This window comes from Protopterus annectens, chromosome 5.part1 (genome assembly GCF_019279795.1).
Source record: "Protopterus annectens isolate FY-2018-M chromosome 5.part1, PAN1.0, whole genome shotgun sequence".
Taxonomy (NCBI): domain Eukaryota; kingdom Metazoa; phylum Chordata; order Ceratodontiformes; family Protopteridae; genus Protopterus; species Protopterus annectens.
Window position 1 is genome coordinate 334,895,742 of NC_056736.1, and position 25,003 is coordinate 334,920,744.

At 40.4% G+C, this 25,003-nt stretch overlaps 1 protein-coding gene across 1 annotated transcript in view; it reads left to right on the forward strand.

The window, feature by feature from the left end:
• The window catches only part of LAMTOR1 (late endosomal/lysosomal adaptor, MAPK and MTOR activator 1), a gene marked incomplete in the record, with an annotated part of 457,624 nt that extends 433,343 nt beyond the window's left edge, over nucleotides 1–24,281 (forward strand). Inside the window, 1 exon segment of the mRNA XM_044073018.1 lies at nucleotides 23,929–24,281. Coding sequence (XP_043928953.1) covers nucleotides 23,929–24,021 — 93 coding nt within the window.
• Nucleotides 24,282–25,003: the final 722 nt, after the last annotated feature.

A 25,003-nucleotide genomic window follows, 5' to 3' on the forward strand; every position in this document is an offset into this window, starting at 1 on the left:
TCAGGTTTCCATTTCTTCTGATGCCTCTTCTGATCTGGAATACTCTTCCTCCCTATGAGGCTTCTGATGCTGAAGAATCTGTTCCTTCAGCCTCTCCTCCTGAGGATTATTCTTTTGGGGAAACTCTGCATACCGTGACGGAGCATTTCCACTGAGAGAGGCAAGATTATTCAGAATCTAAGAAAAGGCTCAGAGATTTCCTTTTACTACCTCAGCACAGGCCCCTTGCTATTCCACCTGTGTTAGACATTTGTAGATGATGTATTTTCAGAGTCCAGTCTGACTCCTGACTCTCTACCTCCAGCTCCTGTTAAGCCAGACAGATACTACAGGGTTCCTGATTCATATAAATTTCTTTTTAAGAACCCTGCTGCTGACCCAGAAACCATCTCACAGGGTCCCAAAGGGGTCAAGGCTTCCACGGCAAAAAACCCTACCCCCACTGACAGGGATTCTAGGGCACTGGACAGATGGAGAAAAAAGATTTACACTTCTGCTACCTTGGCTATAAGGGCTTTAAATTGTCAGTTTCATATGCTTAAATATCAGCAATATATTATGTCACTGCTTAAACAGAAAATGTTGCTAAATTCTGAATGTGCAGAAAACAAAGAAATGCAGGATTTATTGCATGCAGCTGAACAAGTGGGAAAACATACTTTGCAATGTGGTTTTGATTCTCTGGATGCCTCCTGCAGGGCCGCTGTTACGGGTTCTGTCATTAGGAGGCATGCTTGGTTAAAGGAACAGAATGTGCCCGATCATGTTAAAGCAAAATTATTAGATGCTCCATTACAGCATGATACCTTGTTTGGTGTTAAAGCAGAAGAGGTGTTGAAGAAAATGGAGGACAAAGCTAAATCTATGCAAACAGTCAAGTATTTCTTACGGGTTCAGCCTCCGAGATTTAGCAGGCACTGGCCTACAAAGAATTGGTCCTTTCCAGTGTCAGACAGGCCACAAAGAAGCAGATACAGACGCCATAGAGGCAGATCCCAGTCCCAAGGCTCATACAGGTTTAAACAATGGGGTACTTCTACCTCCAAAAGCGGAGAAGACAAATCACAGCCATACAGGAAACCGTCCCAATGACTTCCCCCTGCCTGCGCCAAGCACTTATCTTTTGGCAGCACCTTTAGGGGGAAAACTAGCACTTTTTTCTCAAACTTGGCACTTAATAACCCAGGACAAATCGGTCTTGGATATAGCGTTACAAGGCTACAGGTTTCACTTTCACACCCTGCCAAGGGTAAACGGTTTGCCAGACCTGCCAAAAAATCAATGGGCAGAGGCACAAAAGCAAATGTCATCCCTCATGGATGTGAGTGTCATTCAGCAAGTACCACAGCAAGAGCAGGGACAAGGATTTTACTCTACTGTTCTTGGTGCCCAGAAAGGACAAAGCCTGGAGACCAATACTGGACCTATCTATTCTGAACACATATCTGAATATTCCAAGATTCAAAATGACTCTGCAGCAGCTTCTGCCCATGCTGGGCAAGAAGTCTTGGCTTGTGACTTTAGACCTAAAAGAGGCATACCTGCATATCCCAGTCAGACAATCATGCAGAAGATACCTCAGATTCATAGCTGGCTCAATGCACTACCAATTCTCTGCACTGCCCTTTGGCTGATCTACTGCACCCAGGGTCTTCACAAAATGCCTGGCTCCAGTAATTGCATTTTGCAGACAGAGGAATACAAATATATCCTTACTTGGACGACTGCCTTATTCAAGCAGAGAGCAAGGACATTCTACTACAGCATCTGGCGTTTGTAAAAAGATTACTAACATGCTTAGGGTACACAGTAAACGAAAATAAATCAAAACTAGTACCCTCTCAAGAGATAATATTCTTGGGTGCAAGCTTAAATACAACTGCCCAGATGGCAGACAAACAAAGGCAACTGACTACTTATTTCAAAACGTTGGCAACAAAGACCCAGTTATCTGCAAGAAAAATTCTGCAGACTTTGGGCTTCATGGCATCCTGCATTCTGCTAATTCCATATGCAAGACTGCATATGAGGAAACTTCAATGATATCTAAAACGTGTTTGGACTCAACATTGCCACAGCCTGGAAACAATAATTACCCTCATTCCCTGTCTGCAACAGGAGTTTCGATGGTGGGCAAAGGCCTGTCACCACAACAAGGGGCAGCCATTCGTTTTACCCACAGCTAGGCAGATATTAACAACAGATGCATCAGATTATGCCTGGGGGGCCCACATGGCAGAAAGATGTATTCAGGGCGCATGGTCCGCAAGCCAAATGAATCTACATATCAACCAAAAAGAGATGCTAGCTATTCATGCCCTGACAGCCTTCAAGGATCTACTTCATCCGAGACAACTACTGATAAAGGCGGACAATACTACAGTCATGTGGTACATAAACCAGCAGGGAGGCACTCATTCCTACCCCCTATGCAGACTAGCCATGACTTTGTGGGACACAGCATTGACTTACCAAGTACATCTGCAGGCACAATTCCTGCCAGGAAAGATAAATACTCTGGCAGACGAGCTAAGCAGAAACCTCATGGATCCCCACGAGTGAAAGTTGGATCCACAAGTCTTCAGCATGATAACAAGGAATTGGGGATGCCCGGACATAGATCTATTTGCCTCCCCTCACAACTGCCAACTACAGAGATTCTGCCCAAGGACTTATCACAAGCAAGCATGGAAAGTGGATGCTCTATCTTTCATCTGGAAAAACTTAACAGTATATGCCTTTCCTCCACTGCCTCTCCTCCCCAAGGTACTCCTAAAAATCAGACAAGAGAAGCCAAAAATTATGCTGATTGCCCCAGACTGGCCCCGCCAGCACTGGTACCCAATCCTAAGGAACTTGTCTCAATACTTAGCCTGGGCATTACCTCAAATTCCTCACTTACTGTCCCAACACAACAATCAGATCCTGCACAGCCAACTCAAGACCTTAAATCTGGCAGCATGGTGGATAATGTAGTCATTCAAAACACACCTCTCTCTAAAGCGGTGATGGATGTTATTTTGGAGGCCAGGAGGGCCTAGTACCAGAAAATCTTATGCTGAAAAATGGAAGAGATTCTGTGCTTGGAACCAGGCACAAGGGATTGACACAACTGTACCAAATATTCCTCAGATTTTGCAATATTTAACTGAGATGCTGGACAAAGGCCTATCCTTTTCATCAATTAAGATTCATGCCTCTGCCATTTCAGCTCATTACAATACAAAGACACCTATTTTTTCTCATCCTTTATTAAGGCAGTACCTCAGAGGAGCCAAAAACTTAAGGCCCCCAAGGAGATCACCAGTACCTGCATGGGACCTCAATTATGTCGTGGAAAAACTCACCCTGCCTCCTTTTGAGCCAGCTGCTACAGCTGATATAAAATATTTATCATGGAAATCGTCTCTGCTCCTAGCAGTAACCTCTGCAAGATGAGTCTCAGAGCTACAGGCACTCATGGCTGTGGAACCTTTTATAATTTTCCATCCAGATAAGGTTTCTCTGAGGACAAACACGACTTTTATGCCTAAGGTAGTGTCCAGTGTGGCCCTTAACCAAACTATTCATTTGCCTACCTTCTACCCAAACCCACAGAATAAGGGTGAGAGACTTCTGCATTCTTTGGACATACACAGACAGCTGCACTTCTACTTGGACAGAACCAAAACTTTCAGAAAGAGTGAGCAATTACTAGTGGCATGTGCTGAAGGATGACAAGGAAAAGCTATCTCAAAGCAGACTACTTCAAAGTGGATAGGTCACTGCATTCGTTTCTGCTATTCACAACATGGCAAATTAGTGCCTAAGGCCTTTAGGCCACATTCAACCAGAGCAGCAGCCACTTCAGCAGCCTTCCTCAGAGGAGTACCAACCAAAGACATTTTACAGGCTGCAACCTGGAGTTCAGTGCACACTTTTACAAAGCACTATCACTTACCACTCTACTCTAAATCCAGGGCAGGCTTTGCCACTGCAGTTCTGCAGGGCCTCATAGCCGCTGCTAATCCTATTTAGCTCCAGCCTCCCAACCTTAGCTTTGAGATTCAACCCAATTGTAATGACTGCAACAGTGAAACACGATGAACATAGTACAGTTGTGTACTTACCATAAATGTAGATGTTCGAGTGTATTCACTGTTGCAGTCCAGGTTACCCTCCCACCATCCCCCTTATCTTTGCTGGAACTTATATGTACTTCTCTATCCTATACAACCTATGTGGTGTATTTGCTTGTAGATGAAGGAAAGATTTACCTTGGTGCATGCATGCTTTATTGACATATTTTTAGCCTACCCTTTTGGGGGCACATGACATCTGGGGCAAGAAAAACTGAAGAAAATGGCGTTGGCTGCATCTTTTATACCCCTGGCGCACTGACGTCAGGGAGGAGGCAACAGCAACCGACACCGGACATAGACTTTGGAATTCAGGCCGACTGCGGGTAGCCTGCCAGCAGGATAACCCAATTGTAATGACTGCAACAGTGAATACACTCTAACATCTACATTTATGGTAAGTACACAACTGTACTTTCTGTTCCAGCCTAGGTTATCTCCTTGTGTCCTGTACTGATGTTTCTGCCCCGAGTCCATATTCTGTTGAACTTTGCTGGCCAACCTCTCTGATCTCCTCAGTGTAAACTAGTAGTCACCCCACATTTCAGAAAAAAAGTTTGGTTAAGGGACAATTTTGCCTGTTTGTGGAATTATTAAATACTGTTTTCTTTACCACAGAAAGATTGGACTTTTTTCTGTTTTGCTTATTGGTTGGAAACACACTTTTTGAATTTTTTGAGTGGTTGCTACTTTTGTCCCTTCAATCTCCGTGGTCTGGAAAGATTGTGTTTTGTGGATAGTTTGGGACACTACTATGGCTTTTGAAATACGTTCTGGCGACTCTACATTGGTAGAGGATGACATCCAGGGACTAGGTTCACTTGCAGAAACACAGAACGAGGTCCGTAGAGTCAGAGAGGATGTGGCAGCACTTAAGGGTGATTTAACACGCTTAATAGAGCTTTTTAGCCAAGCGGACAGGAGTGGAGGTTGTGCTGCCTTAAATTCTTGTTCCCCAGTCAGCTATCATATTATAGAAGCCCCTACTACTTCATCGCCTCGTTCACTTTCACCAGGGAAGGAAAGAGGAACTAATGGTTGCACAGTGCAGAGTGAGAGGAACGTTTGCGGCGAAGGCCTGAACAAACGGAGTGAAGCAGAGTCTGTTAGGTGTAACACAAACACTTCGTCCAGTTCAAATACAGGTACTGTTACAAAAAGTGGCAAAAAAACAGAACACTAATGTTCGTTTCTACAGTGACAATCAACACAGTATTGAACAGTATTGTTTTAATTACATTTTAACTAAAGACTTTAATTTTGTATCCAAAGCGGATGTACTTGTTACTGTGAACTTAAATGATTCTGTTGAAAATGCCTTGACCTTGAAGAAAATTATTTATTCTCTTGAAAAGAAGGTATTTAAATTGAAATGTGTGCAAATTGATAACAAATATTTACATATGTGTCAGTTTGGGTATTGTTCCACAGGGTCTTAGAATGTGGAAATGCCCATTTGGGTTGTATTATACTGACAAAGTTGTAAAGGATTTTTGCTAGGTTTTTTTTGACGAGTGTGGTTTGGGTCTTATTCGTAAACTCATTAAATACAGTGAAATTACCATAAACAACATGAAAAAGCATGTGGAGAAATTGAATTGTGATAGTTTGAAGGATCTTTTGTTTATGGAATATGAAGAACTTTACAAGAAAGTGTTTAGAGTAAATAAAAGAATTGGTAACATTTACATCAAAAAACAGAGAAAATTAAGAGACCAAAACCAATATGCTGGGGGGACGGCCTACGGAGGCCCATATAAGAAGGAAAACAAGGAAAAGAGGGGTGTTGAGTACCAGAGGAATGAAACTGGGAGGGGGGAAGTCCCACACACTTTTTCTGAAACCACCAACCATTATGTACATAGGGGGTTGGATGAACTAGATTCATTTCCAGAACAAGGTGGAGATTTTTTTACACTGAGATCATCAGAGGTGTTGGCCAGCAAGGTTCAACAGAATATGGACTCTGCAGAAACATCAGTACACTACACAAGGAGAGAACCTAGGCTGGGAGAGAACAGGAAAGAAAGTGAAGTCACACCTGTAATTGACAAAGATGGAGTAGTTTCTGAGTTTGAGGGGTTCAAAATATTTAATTATACATCTTTACAATTGAAAAAGGAACATTTTATTTTGTTATCAAAGGGTTTTAAATTAGTACCTTTTAGTCAAGGTGATTTGGCCAACAGTATTTGGTGGATTTAAAAATGTTTCTCAGGAAACGTAACCTTTGGGTACAATATAAGAATTCCAGTTCATTAGGAAGCAGTTTTGATGCAAGGTTAACTAGGAGTAGTGTTATTAACCCACCCCTTCATCCTATGTTGTCTATGTTTGAGAAATGTGTCACTGAGGAATTATACAAAGAATTTCAGTTGAGTAAGAGAGGATTCCAAAGACATGCATCTGGAGCATTTCTCCCCGGGCCTCCGCTGAAAACAGGCTCTGTGGAACCTAGTCGGACTTTCCCGGTCAACAAATGTTAAATAAATAAATTTACACATAACTTGGACTTTGGTGAAAAATGATTGTTAAGGGATTTAAAAAACAGACCTGACATACGAATAATGAAACCTGATAAATGTGGGGATGTGGTTCTATATGGTACCGAAGAGTACAACAATGCCATTACTTCTATTCTATTCTTTTGGATAATGACACACCTCAGTATCTAAGAATGAGATCAATATTGCTTATGGTAGAATTGATTCTTTGTTAGAAGAGTATTTAGTAGAAAATAGAATAGATGGAAAAACATTTTATTTTCTCAAGCAAGACAATCCCATTATTCCAAACGTATTTGGAATACCCAAGGTTCATAAGAATCCCTGAGATCCGCCCTTTATACAGTATACCCCATGGTGTGGAGAGGTAAAGAAAATTATTTCGGACAACTGGAATTTATTCAAGACAGATAGAAAAATAGGTGACATTGTTGGAAAAGTAGCCAGGTTCGTGTCTAGGAATGGGTTTAATATGAAGAATGAAATAGAAAAGAAAAAGGAAACGATAGAGAATTAAGCACCATAGGGGGAACAACTAGTTGTGGTACTTGCAATCAATGTAGGTTTATTATAAAGGAGCACAGTATTATATTGGAAGACACAAACCATACAAAAATCATTTTTAAAAAAGGCAATTGTAGGACAAAACATATCGTATATCTGGCCCATTGTACAAAGTGTTCCTGTTATTATATTGGGAAGACTGATAGGTGTCTCCGACAAAGGATATATGATCATTATTATAATATAAAAAGGCAAGATACCAAGAACGCATTATGGAGACACATAGCCCAGGACAATGGTTGTAATGAGTTTTACTTTGGAATATTGGAAATAGCCAAAGCTAACCCGAGAGGTGGATGTATCAAAAAGAAATTAGGTGAGCTGGAGGCTAGGTGGCAAATCAAATTAAATGCCTCCACCCACCCGGGGCTCAATGACCATGTATCCATAAAGCCAATTTTGGAGAACCTAGTAAACTAAGGAAGTGGCATTGGTACTAAAAGGGAATACAAAAGTTCATCATGCATATAGACAAAAGTTTTATTTTCATTAATATTTTTATTAATATTCACTTATAAATTGTAAATAAGTTTAATTTTTGAAGGGATATTATATTACTGATATAAGAAATAATAGGGATGGTTTTAACATATAATGCACACTGGCACTTTAAAAATGGAATTGTTGTTATGACGTGTAACTTTATAACTTTATTGGTTTTTAAAAAATGTATTTAAGCTGTGTAGAATTGCAATGGAATTGTTCTGATGAAGTCTAATTAACTTAGATGAAAGCGCTCAACCATATTGTTTATTTGTAATAAACAAGTATTCATATACACTGGTGTCGGTGTGAACGGGTATATGCTGTGAGGAACAAGCTGCTGAACCTTTTATTCAGAATTGATTCTTTGTTAGAGTATTTAGTAGAAAATAGAATAGATGGAAAAACATTTTATTTTCTCAAGCAAGACAATCCCATTATTCCAAACGTATTTGGAATACCCAAGGTTCATAAGAATCCCTGAGATCCGCCCTTTAGACCAATAGTGGCTGTAAGAGGTTCAAAAAACATACTCTCTGACAGAATACATTGATTACTGGACAAAAGAAATTGTGGAAAACACTGACCATCTGATAAAAGATTCATGGGTGTTTTTGAGTAAACTAACACAAGAGATTTGGACAGAAAACATCAGTTTTCTGACCATAGATGTTAAAGATTTATTTACTAGCATCCCAAGAATTGTAGGGCATCAATATTTTGGAGACATTTTACACAAATTTTCGACTAAGACAGGTGACAAAATCTCACTTGTACTGGAATTGATGGAGTTGGTACTTTATCACAATTATTTGCATTTTCAAGGTGAATATTACCAACAGATCAGTGGTGTAGCAATGGGAGCAGCTTGTTTCCCCCATGTACGCCAATCTGGTCATGTTAGAGTGGGAACAAAGGTATATTTTCAACAGCCCCTTCATGGACAACATACATTTGTATGTTAGGTTTTGGGATGATATTTTTGTTTTGTGGTTGGGAGGTGAAGAGAAAGTTCATTCCTTTATGCAATATATTAATGGTACGATCTCTTTTTTTGAGTTTACTTATACTTAGGATAAAGAAAGTATAAATTACCAGGACACTATATCTCATACAAAAGATGGTTTTAAATCCAGGATTTATAGAAAAGATACTTGGTGCAACAGTTATTTGCACTTTACTAGTAGTCACCCCACATTTCAGATAAAAAGTTTGATTAAGGGACAATTTTGCCTGTTTGTGAAATTATTAAATACTGTTTTCTTCACCACGGAAAGATTGGACTTTTTTCTGTTACTAACTTGGTTAACCAACACAGAAATAATTTTGTATCTGCTATATTCTTTTTTTTTCAAAATATTTTATTAAGTTTTCCAAGAAAAGTAAAAGACAACAAATGACAAAAAGTATTCTCATTCTAAGACAAGTTATACAAGGTAAAAACTATTTACAATATACACCTAGGCCTGAAGCGAAACTGCAGATCACAGTTAAAATACACAAGTACTTTAGTACAAGTATCAGTTCAGAAAGAGTTGTGGTCCATTTGTAAAGTCTCAATAAGTGCTAAAACTTTTGTACAAGGATTATTAACAAATGTCTTTGGATACATTCTAAGTTCTTCGGACTTGAGTTTCTTTGATTGCCAGGTCTTTCACTGAAGACAAGAAATCCTCAACAGTGGGTGGGCAGCTAGTTTTCCATTTTCTAGTGATGCATTTTCTGGCGATAGCAAGTATTGACCATAGTAAATATGAATTATTCTTATTCAAAAAGTAACCTTCGTTCAGATTGAAAAGAACTAATGATTTAGACAATAAGAAGGAATCAGTGAATAATGCTTTGAGAAAATCTTCTATGCTGTTCCAATAGCCCTTAAATTTAGGACAGTCATAAAAAATGTGTGCCCAATCGGCTTTAGTATGTTCTGTACATCTCCAGCAGGATGCGCTGGAGCTATTATTGATTTTAACTGTCTTATCTGGTGTCAGAAATGTCCTAGGGAGATATTGCCAAGCAAAAATACTGCAGTAATGAGACCATGAAGTATGCTTTCTGTTTTTCATCATGTGAGAAATTAAAAGAACAGCCTTTGAATATAAAGTTCCAGTAACTTTGATTTATATTAGATTTATAAACAGTTAACATGTTATATAATTTTGAAATAATCTTATTTGTATTAAAGCTATTATGTAAAGTTTCACACATGAGCATTATCTTTGGTGTTTCTTGATAAGATGAGTTTAAGTATTATGGATAAATGTTGAGAATAAGTTAAGATACTTTGTAGAATTAACCAGTTTTGAGAAAGTAAATGATGTTCTTTTGTAAGAAACTGAGAGTCTAAAACTTTAGTGTCATTTATGCATTGATACCAACATATAAAGTTCTTGGATTCCCAACTATCTAAAACACTGAGATGTATTTTATCAGGAAAATTCCTTGCAATTTTAAAGGGTGTTAACAGTTCAGACCAGGTCTTAATATCAGCATTAGAGTTAACAAATTTTGTGAAGAAATTAAAATAGTGATTTAATGAATTTAATTTTGTGGGTTTGACAATATTGTGTTTAGTAATATGACATAAGAAGTACCAGAACTTATTAGAAGAATTATTCAATGGAAGTTTGGCTAACAGGGCATTTTCATTAATTAGGTTAGATGTAATAGTTTCCAACTAGAGTGATGATTTGGATTAATCCAGTTTAAAATCTTAAATATGGATGCATTAATATATGTTTCAATATCCCAGAATTTGATTTCTGCTATATTCTTCTCTCCAAAGCATTTGATATGGTCTCGCACTCCATACTACTAGACAGTCTGGCCCTCACGATCTTTTGCCCCTTCTACTATTGCCTGGTTCAAAAAACATCTGTCAGATAGGCAGCAATTTGTCCAATGGCAAGGTGAGCTATCCCCTTTACTTCCAACTACCATAGGGGTACCACAAGGCTCAGTGTTGGGCCCACTTATTTTCTCTATATTCACTGACAATCTACATACTTCCAATCATGCCACACTTGTACAGTATGCAGATGATTCTACACTAATCTGCTCAGCACCATCACTTACCACTCTACAACAACTCACTCAGGAATCCTTTAGCTCTATGGAAAGATGGATTACTGATACCCGAATTATCCTAAACCCCAACAAGACTAAATTGCTCCTATTCGCCCCCAGTAAATCTAAATCTTACCCCCCTCTCCTTTACAGTCACTTCCAAAAATGACACTGTGATTTCTCTTTCTGCCCAGACCAAACTCCTCAGTGTAGAAATTGAAAAAAAACTTCTCTTTGTTGATGTCCATATTTCACAAACCATCAAAAAGGTCCACATAAAATGGGAACACTATATAGACACAAAACATTCCTCTCAGATCAGGCACCGATCACCCTAGCCCAAACACATCTATTGTCCACTCTAATGTATGCAGCACCTATTTTTACCCACATCAGAAAAACTGATCTTGCCAGACTTGAGTCAAGTTATAATAAAATTGCTACGTTTGCGAACAACTTCACCTTCAGAACCTATCACTGTCGAGCTGTAAGGGATCTACAGTGCTTCGAACTTCCACATCTACTGCTTTACCACCAGATTGTCATAGCCTACAATGCTCTAAAGTATCCTGATAAAACCCCAGCACTAAGTCAACTACTCACTCACTACATAGCAAGTCATCCTCTCCGCTCTATTGAAAAATCACTCCTCTGCATTTCGAGGGTTAATAACACTGCAGGGAAAGCTTTATTCTCTCACACCGTAGCTAAAGCCTGGAATAACCTCCCCCCTTCTCTGACTTCTACCTTTACTACAGTTTAAAAACTCACTTAAATCACATCTAATGAATGCCTGACTCTCCATGAATTACATAATATTCACTGTTTTACAACTCTGACACCTTCCTTCCTATTATACATACTGTAAGTATGCTTCATTGTTTATAACTCTAAAAGTTGCTCTCCGGTTCAGTGCTACTTCATGTTAACCATTTTGTATTAGTATACACTGTTAACTATGTACTTGTCTGTCTCTGTTTCTGTTTGTTGTTCTCTACTGTGGAGCTTTTCTCTCCGGACCTGTGTCCAGTCGAATTATCCCGGTAAACAAATGTAAAATAAATAAAGATTACAACTAGAGGTAGTTAGCAGGATTGCATAAGACATTGGTCAGAGTTCCCATGTTTACATTTGTGATAGATTTAAACAGTTTATTAGGGTAGAATCTGTTCTGGCAATGACATATATGCAGTTTAAGATGCAGTCTGATAGGGTAATGACAATGTTTGCATTTTGGGATAAAGAAATGGAATGAATACCTAAAGAGAATGTGAGCTTGTGGCAGTAGTTCAGCCGGAGTACATATAGAAGAAGTGTGAAGAGTTTAGCCTGGGTCTAAACAGGTACACAGCCAAGAGCTAGTTAATTGGAATTTGAAGTTGGCTTTGTTGGTTTTTCTGATGTTAAATGGTATGGAATTCCAGACTTTTGCAGCATATAATTGGAGTATAGGGAGTCTTCTGAGTTATTTTTACTTCTAGAAGTGTCCATTAGTTATTTTTTGCTAGATCATAGTAAGTGTTTATTTAGGTGTTGATTTAAGAGACCTTGTAAGGCAGGGGTTCTTTCAAATTAGTAAAATATTTGATGGGCAGTAGTAAGTTGGTTAAGACTGAGCAGGTTAGATAGTTCTAGCCTAGATAGTTGTTTAAGGGGCAGGCAGTTTGTGAGACCTTAAGGTTGAATCAGTAGCAAATTTCACTGTTTGGTTATAGCATGTTTCTGACTGCGGTGGTGGTGCTGCTGTAGCGTTGTCGCCTCACAGACGTTGCACGTTCGATTCTCCGTTAGAGCGTCTTCTGTGTGTCGACATGCATGAATGGGCATTCCTTCGCTGAAGGTTGTGCGTTAGGCCCGGCAAGCCAGCACATAAAAAAAATCTACTGCCGATTATTAGCGGACCCGGAGTTCCGCTGTGGCGACCCCTAACCGGGAAAGCCGGAAGACAGTTGTAGCATGTTTCTAGTTTGGCTAGATCAGATTTGTTAAGATTACTGATTATGGGGGATGCGTAGAGAAGCATGGAGACTAGGGTTGTGGCAATAATGGTTTTGGTATTGTTGGATAGGTATTTTCTACATCTGTACAGCGTCCCAAGTTTTTTATATACTTTTTTATTGTTTGGGCAATATGTAGGTCAAACATAAATAGTCCTGGAACCATGTGAGTGTGAAGTAGCTAAGTTTGAGATTCAGTAATAGAAGTTTAGTATGGGATACAGTATCAAAGGCTTTAGAGAGGTCGAGAAAGATAAGAGGATACAATGTTGCCTTCATTATGGTGTTAGTTAATTGTGTTAGAGAAGCTTAGTAGGTTTGTAGTAGTGTTGTGATAAGGGCGAAATCCATGCTGGGTGTTTGACAGAACTTTGTTAGATAAGAAGTGGTGTAGGATTTGTGTGTATGCAGCGTTCAATGATTTTTGATGGTGAAAGGATGGCAGTGGGCTGGTAATTTGGTAGTTCACTTGAGTTTCCACCTTTGTGTAGTGGAATTATATGTGCTATTTTCCAGAGAGATAGGAATATTTGTTCTGAGATGGAGCGATTGATTAGTAAAGAGACTGGGTATGAAATGGCTTCGACTTTGATTTTTAGGTATTCGGGAGGCAGTTTGTCTGCGGCCAGTGTATTACGTTTAAATTTCTCAAGATGTTTATATATGGTGCTAGTTGGGATTGGTTGTAGGGAAAAGAGGTTGTTGTCATAGGTGAAGGAGGGGAGATTTAGTGGTGTTGAATAGTTTGTATTGGTGAGGGCTTTTACAGATTCAGTGAAGTATTTGTTAAACTGGGTGGCAATATTATCAGTGCAGTTACTGTTGGAAAGGGGGGTGTATTGGTTTGGTCAGGTTGAAGAATTTTGTTAATAGCCATCCAGAATTTCTGTTTATTCTTTTTGTTTTCATGTTCGTGTAGTGATTTTTTTTTTGTCAAGCCTGATTTGTTTTTTACATTTATTTCTTAGTATCGTTGCTGATTTGCAGCAGTTTTGTTATGGGCCCCAGTTACCCAAGGTTTCACTTTTTTAGAAGTGACCTAGTTTGTTTGGTAAGCCAAGAGATGTAACTGGTCTTAATTCTAACTGTTTTAATGGGGGCCATGTTATTTAAGATGTTTAGGAAGGTGGTGGTAAAGTATTCTACTGCAGTGTCTGGAGAGACAAATTTTAATGGATTCCAGTTGCGGAATTTGAGGGAGGCACACAGTCTTGAGACAAGTTTTTTTTGTATATTGAATTTGTCGGTGAGTGGAGTTTTTTTACTGGGTCGACATGATGCCGGAGGACAAATGTTGGGAGGCTACTGAAATTGTCGAGGAGAGTACCAGAGTGGTAAGATGCTTCAGATTGGTTAGTAAGGATCCAGCCAAGTATGGATTCCTTTTTTGAAGCTTTGTTTATTCTGGTAGTAGTTTGTATTAGTTAAGTGAATCCAAAGAGATTAATTTGGTCAGTGGGGTATGTTAAGTTACAAGCAGACCAGTTGATATTGAAATCTCCCAGTATGATAGTCTCCTGGGTGAGAGTTTTTGCTGACCATTGTAGGTTAGATTCATGTGTGTTGAAGTTGTTGCTGGGGGGGGGGATATAGGCTGAGATTATTTTTAGGTACTTTTTTGAGTCTTGTTTGATTCTGGTGCACAGCACTTCTGCATTATTAAAAGTTTGAGGGGTGTGGTTAATTTCCAATGTATGATTATTTTGGAATAGGAAAGCAATGCCTCTGTCTCTCTTGGATATTGTATCCTGTCTGTATATATCATTTGGGGTACTACTTCATTGTTGATTTCTGGCTTATGCCAAGTCTTAGTGATGATGACTACATGTGGAGAGTACATGGAAAAGGTGGTAGGTAGGTCTTGTATTTTATTCAGGATGCTTCTTATGTTTAAATTTATTAACAAATCGATGGCTTTCCTGGGGAGGTTTGGTGTTGTTGGGGTGGTAATAGGGCCGTCTACAACGTTGGGATTGGGATGGATATGTCCACTAAGAATTAGTTGGGATGCCATGAGGGAAATATCTGGAGAAGAATTTGTCATTGTATGGATATGTGTTTGTATGATAGTTGTGGGAGTAGTTTATATGTCTATAGATCTATGAGAGAGCAGTTAAAGATAGGGATATAATGAGTAAGCTGGGTTTTAGATGGAAGTGAGTGGGTTGTGGGGGAGACTGGAGTTCTGGTATGATATGGAAATTTATATGGTAGGGAGGGTAGATGAGCTAGTAAAGAAAGGGTTATTGTTATTGTGTAATGTAAGGTTAGCATGTTTTGTTGTAGAGTAAATTGAGAAGTGTTGTGGGTATTGTACTAAAAAAGAGAAGAAAAAAGAAGTGGGTGTTTAGTACATGTGTGGTAGGAGAGTTAAGTTTTTAAGGTTTTTGAGTAGGGGACCTATTGAGTATTTGTGAAAAGGGGAGTGGAGATGTAGTTAGGCTGTGATTGGATGTTTGGGATTAAGGGATGGGCTTGTCAGATAACTGTGTGTGTAGAGGGGGTGGGTGAGAATTGGAGGTAGGGGAGTGGAGCAAGCCCAAGGTGAGCGGGACATATCACAAGGGGCAGACCAGGCAGTCAGTCAAAGAAAAACAATCCGTCCCAGTGCAAGCCACAGGTCAGTGCCATCAAATTATAAAACAAAGTGTTTCCTGCTAGAGAAGAGAATGTTTGAGTAAAAGTATGCAGAGGAGGTATAAAATGTTACATACAAAAGGAAAAAGAAGGAAGTTTGCTGTTTAGACTTGGAGAAGGTGTCCTGTACTGTTGCATCGGATGAGTGTCCATGCCACTGTTTTCAAGAATAAAATTAATTACGGTTACTGTCTTAGTACCAAGAAATAATCAGTAGCTTGGGTAGGACATACACTGCAGACACTTTTCTGTAGTTGAGGTTGAAGCTGCAACTATTTGATTCAGGCAAGCAGTATTATTTGGGTGACTGTCATGGTGCAGAGATATAGGGCACTGTAAGGAAAGAGAAGAAATGATAATTAAACTGTTAACCAGTAGAGTTCAGAGTATAGTTCAGAGTAAGAAACCATATGTAGGTTGACTCTATAGGTATAAATAAAGGTGGACAGAAGTTAGTGTTTGAATCAGAGTATAACAATGTTTAAATGCAGGATCCAAATGTAAGGATAGCTGTAAATATCTTTGCACTGTACATAATATTAAGGGAATCTTGCGCACATCAGTTTCTAACATACACTAGCAGCCATACAAATTCAGTTATAAACTGAAGTAAATCCAACCAGTCAGCCATGGAGGTTGCTATATAAAATCATTTTCTTTACTCCAAAAAGGAAAATAAAACCATAAAAGCAAGGCTAAAACACAAATAAGCACTTTCACACCTTTCTAAACGGGCACTTTCTCAGATTTCATGAAGCGCCTATTTAGAATGGTGTGAAAGCGCTTCTCTGTATTTTGGCCTTGCTTTTATGGTTTTATTTTCTTCCTTTGAATAAAATCCATGATTTTATACAGCAGCTGCTGTGGCTGACTGATTGGAGTTACTTCTGTTTTTACCTTTTCGTATTTAACCAGTCTTAGTCCATGTTTATAACACTTTTCTCTACAAATTCAGGTATGTCAACAGTTGGATCCATTTCAGAAGACTGAAAAACCAAAAGACTGAAAATTCAAAATACTGAGTAATGGAATTTGTCCCTTTTTTACTGTTGTGCAATCCTGGAGTTGGTATCTATAGTTTGTAGGGGGGGCACAGCCCCCTACATGAGGGGTGCAGGGGGCTTGCCCCCTACATTAAAACTGTGTTCAGTATTTTGAATTTTCAGTCTCTTGGGATTCAGTCTTTTGGTTTGTCAGTCTTCTGAACTTGACTCAGCAGTTACAGTGCAACTGAATGAAGCATAGTGTTCAGTTTGCGTCTAGCTCGTATAGCAGCAATTAAGGAAGTGAGTTTAGAAACAAATATTGTTATGACATTGCAGATGTATGAAATGATCACTAATATAGAAAACTATCATTTAACTAGAACAAACCATGTACATTGTTTTATCAGCCACCTTCATTTTAATTGAAAAATGTATGGCTGCTCTTTAGAGCAGTAGCAGTTATGAAGAGTCCAGGACAATGATATTGTTATCTACGGAAGGAAGTTTACTGTTTAAACTTTAAGGGAAGGGGTCCTGTACTGTTGTGTCTGAGTATGCACGCCACAGTCTTCAAGAATAAAATTAATTACTGTCTTAGCACCGAGAAATAATCAGTAGCTTGATTAAGATATCCACTACAGACGCTTTTCTTTAGTTGAGGTTGAAGCAGTGACTGTTTGATTCAGCCAAACAATATTATTGGGGTTAGACAGTCATGAGATATAGAGCAACTGCATACACTTTTCTTTAGTTGAGGTTGGAGGCACAACTGTTTGATGTTAGTGCACATTCTCCTGCGTGTCTTCTTGAGGACTTCAGTACAGGAGAGCATCTCTCTTAGATATACAATGGGTGTTTTTTTAAGATGGGCCAAAAAGAGAAACATAACTAGATGCAGGCAGTTTATAAAATTTGTATCATGTACTGACAATAAGTGCTCCATTCTAACTTGCACAGATACAGAAATTATTTTGTGGCAGGATTTATTAAAATTAAATGGCTGCCATGTTTACCTTTAAAAAACTGACTGACTACTGCACCCCAACCCACAAATTTAAATTGAATAAGGGGGCTGTATTCAGCTTTTTTTCATCATCATCTTCCTCTCAGCTTAGATTAAGGTTGCTACCAATTCCATTTCCTAATTGACAGTATAAGTTTAATGCACCTTGAGAATCTGCCATAATGTTTGTTACGTTGACCCTACCCAACGAAGGTTGTGTAAGGATATTTTTTATAAAGTTAAATGTTTATAGAAAGGTCATGAAGATGTTCTTCGTGTTTCACTGCTGCAGTCATCACACTTTGGTTGTCTGCCTGCAGGTAGCCCTCAGTCGGTTCGAATACCAGTCTTGGGATTTCTGCGTCGGATGCTGTCACCTCTTCCATGATGTCAGGGGTATAAAACATGCAGCTGATGCCATTACATCAGCTTTTCTTGCCGCATGGGAGCCCAAAGCAGAAGCAGTTCGCAAGTGCCGGTCGGCCGCTACCTGAAATTTTCATTTTTCCAGTTTCAAACCTGAAGTCTTCTAAAGCTAAGTACCCCGTTGGGGATTCTTTTTTCTTGCTCTAACTGATGTCAGAAAAAGTTAACAATTGTCTTGCCTGTGGAAAGCAAATACCTTGCATAGATTTTCATACTTACTGCGTCACCTGTTCAGGCCCAGACCACAATGTCCCTACCTGTCAGTTTTGTGTCTTAATGTCTGAACTATTCGTCATCGGGCTATCTTTGTTGCTAAATTCTTTCGCTGTCGTTCTCCATATTCCGAAATAGCTTTGGTAAGCCATCTGACTACCGATCTTCTGAAAAAACTTAAGGATAAAGACAGAGACAGACCGGATAGGTCCAAAACTGCCGACTCTTCCATTAAGCTAGTCATCAGTCTGCCGGTACTCAGTGAGGTGCCTTCGCAGCCCCTGATACCTGCTTCTACAGATTCGCAGGCCTCTGCTGAGACCCATTCGGAGTCTGGTATGCCGCGAAATGCTTCTTAGATTATGGAACCTGCGGATGTCTCTATCGTGGATGGGTCCGGAGCTGCTGTGCAGGCACCGGCTTCTGAGGGTGTATTCCGACCTTCTGATGTTCGTATTAAACCAACTGCTTCATTTCAGACTAAAACGACTGAGTTTCTCAGATCCAGAGTTCGCACTACGCCTAGAAAACAGACTACCAAAGCGCATGCTGAAGCCCCCATGCCACAGAAACAAATGCTTAGAATAGCTGAAGACCTTGTAACTCTAATTAGGGTAAGCCAGCCTTCCCCCTCTAAAAGACAAAGAATTGATTTCCCTTCTGATTCAACAGACCATGAGTCCAATGACTCTGATCCCTCTGATTAACAGGACATACCCTTATTTACCTATGAGGATTCCAATCCAGAGGATTCCATTCCCTCTGCCTCCCCTCCAGAGGACTTTTCTTTTGGTGAAACCTTGCATACCTTAAGAGAGCTTTTCCACTGGGAATGCCAGGACTACCCACAGTCCAAAAAGAGACTCAGAGAATTTTTAGACTTGGCTCAGCACAGGTCTCTACCTATATCCCCTGTCCTGGATATTGTAGATGATGTTTTCATGGAATCCAGTCTTACTCCTGATGTTTTACCACCAGCTCGTAGAAAGCCTGACAGGTACTACAGGGTACCTGATTCTCACAAATTTCTCTTTAAGAATCCCACTGCGGATTCAGAGACCATTTCCCAGGGACCTAAAGGTATTAAGGCTACTACAGCCAAAAATCCTACTCGTTCAGACAGGGATTCGAGGGCTTTAGACAAATGGGGCAAGCAGCTATATACCTCTGCAACTCTTGCCATCAGGGCTTTAAATTGCCAGTTATGCATGTTGAAGTACCAGCAGCATATTATGGAACTAATTAAACAAAAAATGCTGTTGCTTCCAGATTTTGCAGAAAATAAAGATTTACAAGAGTTACTGCATTCTGCAAACCAAGTCAGTAAACATACTTTACAGTGTGGTTTTGATGCCTTAGAAGCATCTTGCAGGTCTGTATTGAGAATGCATGCCTGGCTGAAGGAACAAATTTTGCCAGACCATGTTGAAGCAAAATTACTAGATGCTCCATTAAACCAGGAACATTTGTTTGGCACAAAAGCAAAAGAGGTTCTTAAAAAGATGGAGGAAAAAGCTAAATCTATGCAAACTGTTAAAGATTTCTTACAAGTACAGCCACCTAGATTCAATAGGCTTTTGCTTTCAAAAAACTGGGCCTTTCCAGTCCCTACCAGGTCTTCTCAGCCCAAACCCAGGGGCAACAGACCATTAAGGCTACAGTCTCAGGGTATGCAGAGATCTAAACAATGGAGTGCTCCCCCCTCAAAAACAGGGAGTGGTAAGCCACCCCTTAAGGAAAAACATTCAGAATGACTTGTCTATCATCCTTTCCAGCCATGCCCAAGTACTTGCACCCCTAGGAGGAAAACTCACCCTGCATGCAAAAAACATTACCCAGGACCGATGGGTCCTAAACATTGTATCCCAGGGATACAGATTCTTCTTCCACTCACTGCCAACCCCAAGCAGGTTGCCAGACCTTCCTCCAAACCAGCAGGCAGAGGCTCAAAAGCAAATACTTTCTCTTCTCAGTATCAGGGCTATTCAACCTGTTCCAATAGAGCAGAGGACAGGGTTTCTACTCCAGACTATTCCTGGTGCCCAGAAAAGAGGGCTCTTGGTGTCCTGTCCTGGACCTGCCCATTCTCAACACCTTCCCGGTGGTCCCAAAATCCAAAATGCTTACACTACAACAGCTGCTTCCTATGCTAGCCAAGGACTCCTGGCTAGTCACCCTAGACCTAAAAGAAGCTTATCTGCACATCCCCATAAGGGAATCTTGCAGGAAATAGCTATGTTTCAGGACAGGCTGTATGCACTATCAGTTCTCTGCACTTCCCTTTCGCTTATCTACTGCGCCCAGGATAATTCACAAAGTGCCTGGCTCCAGTCATTGCATACTGCAGGCAGAGAAATTTTCAAGTTTACCCAAAATTGGACGATTGTTTGATTCAGGCGGACAGTCAGGAATTGCTGCTTCAGCACCTCGTATTTGTAAAGAGACTTCTAACTTCTCTGGAGTACACCATCAACTAAAAGAAATCACATCTGTTGCCCAGCCAAAATATTGTATTCCTGGGAGCAAGCTTGAACACAACTTCCCAGATGGCATTCCTTACTCCAGAAAAGCAGGTTTATTTGACAAACTGCTTCAAACTAATGGTCACCAGAACCTAGCTGTCTGCAAGAAAAATACTGCAAATCCTAGGGTTCATGGCCTCATGCATTCTTCTAATTCCATATTCAGGACTGCATATAAGGAAACTTCAGTGGTACTTAAAAAGTCTCTGGTGCCAACATTCTCAGGACCTGGAAACAACTATTCCTATCATTCCTTGTCTAAGGGCAGAGTTCCTTTGGTGGGCAGAGGCTTGCAACCACAACAAGGGACTCCCTTTCACTCAACCCCTCGCCACCCAAACCCTGACAACAGACTCATCAGACTATGCATGGGGGGGCTTACATGGCTGGCAAATGCATTCAAGGCAAATGAAGCCCAGGATAAATTCACCTACATATCAATCAAAAAGAAATGTTAGCTGTAGGGAATGCTCTGACAGCCTTCAGAAAACTTATCCTTCCAGGGCAACTCTTGATAAAGACAAACAACACCACAGTTATGCGTACATAAACAAGCAGGGGGGAACTAATTTCTACCCACTCTGCAGGTTAGCCGTGGCCCTGTGGAACACAGCCTTGAGCAACCAAGAGCACCTGCAAGCTCAATTCCTGCCAGGCAAACAAAATTCACTGGCAGATGACTTAAGCAGAAATCTACTGGACCCACACCAGTGGAAACTGGAACCCAACTCATTCAAACTTCTAACCCACAGGTGGGGGACACAAGAGGTGGACCTCTTTGCCTCCCCCTAAAACCATCAATTAAGAAACTTTTGCACCAGAAATCCCCACAGCCAAGCATGGAAAGTGGATGCCCTATCCTTTACATGGAAAAACCTCTCAATTTATGCCTTCCCCTCTGCCCCTCCTCTCAAAAGTACTACTCAATATCAAACAGGACAAACCAAGGACCATCCTTACTGCCCTGGACTGACCCTGCCAGCACTGGTACCCACTCCTACACAGTCTGGCAGCAGTGCCACCCTAGCACCTACATCAGACCCCCTCCCTGCTGTCCCAGCAGGAGGGACAGCTTTTGCATCCTCAGTTGCAAACCCTGAACCTTGCAGCCTGGCTTATTCCTTGAATACTCCACCAGTAACCCTCAGCAAACAGGTGCTGGACATCATCCTTGGGGCCAGACGGCCAAGTAATAGGAAATCCTATTCAGAAAAATGGAAAAGATACTGTTCTTGGAGCCAGTCTCAAGGAAAGGAGACAGCCGTGCCCACCTTGCCTCAAATCCTTGATTACCTAGCAGAGCTGCTCCACAAAGGCCTATCCTTTTCTTCTATTAAGATTCATGCCTCTGCCATCTCAGCTCATTATAATACTGAGCCACCTCTCTTTTCTCACCCTCTGGTCAAACAGTTCCTGAGAGGAGCTAACAATTTAAGACCCCCCAAGGAGAGCATCCACCCCTGCCTGGGACCTTAACTTTGTACTAGAGAAGCTCACACTTCCCCCTTTTGAGCCTGCTGCTTCAGCACAGTTAAAGTTCCTCTCTTGGAAAACAGCCTTACTTCTAGCCATCACTTCAGTAAGAAGAGTGTCGGAGTTGCAGGCTCTAATGGCTGTGGAACCCTTCATTATTTTCCATGCCGACAGGGTTTCCCTAAGGACTAAGCCATCTGTTGTGCCCAAGGTGGTATCCATTGTGGCTCTAAACCAATCTATCCATTTATCAACCTTTTTCCCTAATCGTCAGAATAAAGGGGAAAGGATCCTGCACTCCTTGGATGTGCACAGACAACTCAGGTTCTACCTTGATAGGACTAAGCCTTTCAGAAAATATGACCAGCTGCTAGTCAGCTTTGCTACAGGGGTAGAGGGCAAGGCCATTTCAAAGCAAACCATTTCCAAGTAGGTAGCACACTGCATCCATTTCTGCTACAAGCACCATGGAAAACCTACCCCACAGGGGATCAGAACTCATTCCAATAGGGCTACCTCAACCTCTACAGCATTTCTTAGGGGAGTCCCTACCAGGGACATCCTGGAAGCTGCAGAGTGGAGTTCTGTACACACCTTCACCAGGCATTACCACTTACCTGTCTTTTCTAAATCCAGAGCTGGATTTGCCACAGCAGTCTTACAAGGCCTGATAGCCAGCCCTACTATTTCTTGACTGCCTCCACCCTTCCTCAGCTTTGGGAATCAACCCAAGTGTGATGACTGCAACAGTGAAACACAAAAAACATAGTACAGTTGTGTACACTTACCATAAATGTAGATGTTCGAGTGTATTCACTGTTGCAGTCCTAGTTACCCTCCTTCCAGCCCCCTAACTCTTCTATGCTTTCTACCTAACCTCCTTTTGGTCATATCTTTTGGCTATGGTATTTACTTTTACTGGAGGTGTTCCATACCATGTAATTGCTTCCTATTTTGGGGGCTCCTGACATCTGGGGCAAGAAAAACTGATGTAATGGCGTCTGCTGCATGTTTTATACCCCTGACAACCTGACATCATGGAAGAGGCAACAGCATCCGACACAGAAATCCCAAGACTCTGGTATTCGGGCCGACTGAGGGCTAACTGCAGGCAGATAACCCAAGTGTGATGACTGCAACAGTGAATACACTCTAACATCTACATTTATGGTAAGTGTACACAACTGTACTTTCCTCTTCCTCAGTCTCTCGAACAAGAATGTATATGTAGTGACACCCTAACCCCATGTGCAAAAATGGGAAAAAGGGGTTGATGGATGGATAGTTTTAATTTTGCATTTTTAATGTTACATTGTTGGTAATTGTTTTGTTAGGATAGTTGTTTAAAGAGCAGCAACTTACTACAGTCTCATGTCCCTAGAGGGACATTTGAAGTTCTTACTAGTGCTGGTGTTTGTTTAGCGACCAGAGTTCCTCAGGATGCCGGTACAAGATGAGCATCTGTAGGTATGTAGGCAGAGTTGGTGGAAATCCCTGCTTTGTAAAAGATGTATAAGTGTGCAATCACAAATTATGGAAATTGCAAGTTGTGAAATGTGTAAGGTGGGTAGTCCTAAATGTTATGACCAGTATCTTTACATACAACTGTTCATTTCCCCACAATCATGCTAGTCTTTATTTGGTTGTGTGCCCATCAGTGGTCCTATTCTGGAAATTAACATCAAGAGCTAATATTTCTGGGTGGTTTCAGGTGTCTTGTACATTCTTAACAGCCGTGCTGTCCCCTCAGTCCTAAGATGCTCCCCTCTGTGTCTTAATCTGGTTCTAGCTCTGTGTACTTTGAAATGGTGTGGACAAAGTCATTGCTGAGTTTTTTAATAGAAAATAATCTGCATTTATGTCAGACGTTGACAACTGCCATAAATGTCCAATACTGACTGTGTAGTAATTGCCTACCTTTTTCCTTTTCCTGAAGGTTTCCAGAATTGCTGCCTATGCTTCCAGTGCACTTTCACAGATTCGAGTTGATGCCAAGGAAGAGTTGGTCGTACAGTTTGCTATTCCTTGAAGCAGTTTTGTGAAGCATCTCCATGTTTCATTCTCTGTATTTGTCTTGTTTCTTTCCACATCTAATCTCATTGAGATGGTGGTTATCCTTTGAGGCAATTGTGCATACTAAAAACAATGAGAAAAATATATCTTAAACTAGCTTTGCACTAAGCATTGACTGATACCACAATCTGCCAGTCAGAATGAAAGCAAGGTTGCACCTTTTCTTGTTTAACTTGAAAGCCAATTGTTTTTTTTTATGATGTTTTTTTTTTTTTTAAAAGCACTACTTGCTTAAGAATTTTGGTTACTGCACATGGGATTTGAGTATGATGGATTTTAATTATAAGCAGCACACTGTGAGTTGACTTTTAAAGAAACAATGCTCACCACTGTGAAATTGGTTCTCAAGAAAAGTAATACTCTTGTTATCACTCTTAGATCTTGATATTGTTGCCTTAAACTGACAACATGGAGGTTACTGATACTAGGTAAGTTGTGAAGCACTGCTTTAGTGCTCTGTCATTGATAATACGGCAGCAGATTTTAGATGGTGGTTGAGTGGTAGCCCTGCATACATTGAGTAGAAACCACTAGTGCATGTGGTAAATTCTTAATGCAGTTCTGGGATAGAAACCATTCGAAGAAAACCATTTAAAATGCTTCATTTCTTAGCTTTTTGAGAGGTCTTGCCTTGTGTATGTGTAGATTTTTTTTTCTTTATTTAATAATTTACTGTCCTCTGTTCCAGAACATTAAGTGCATCTTCATAGCTTGTGCTTTAAATAATTGTAGAATTTTCTACTAAACTAATTACAGATTTAAGTATCCCAGTGGACAATTTTGCAGTAGTCCATAAGGGGACTATTTCTAGCACTGTGCAGCAACTCTTTTTGTAAGTGCACACAGGCTCAGTTCTACCATCTTGATGCATTTTGGCTGTGTGGACCCTGTAAAGTTTATATGCTCATGATTTCTCAAACTGTGCAAAATAACTGTAA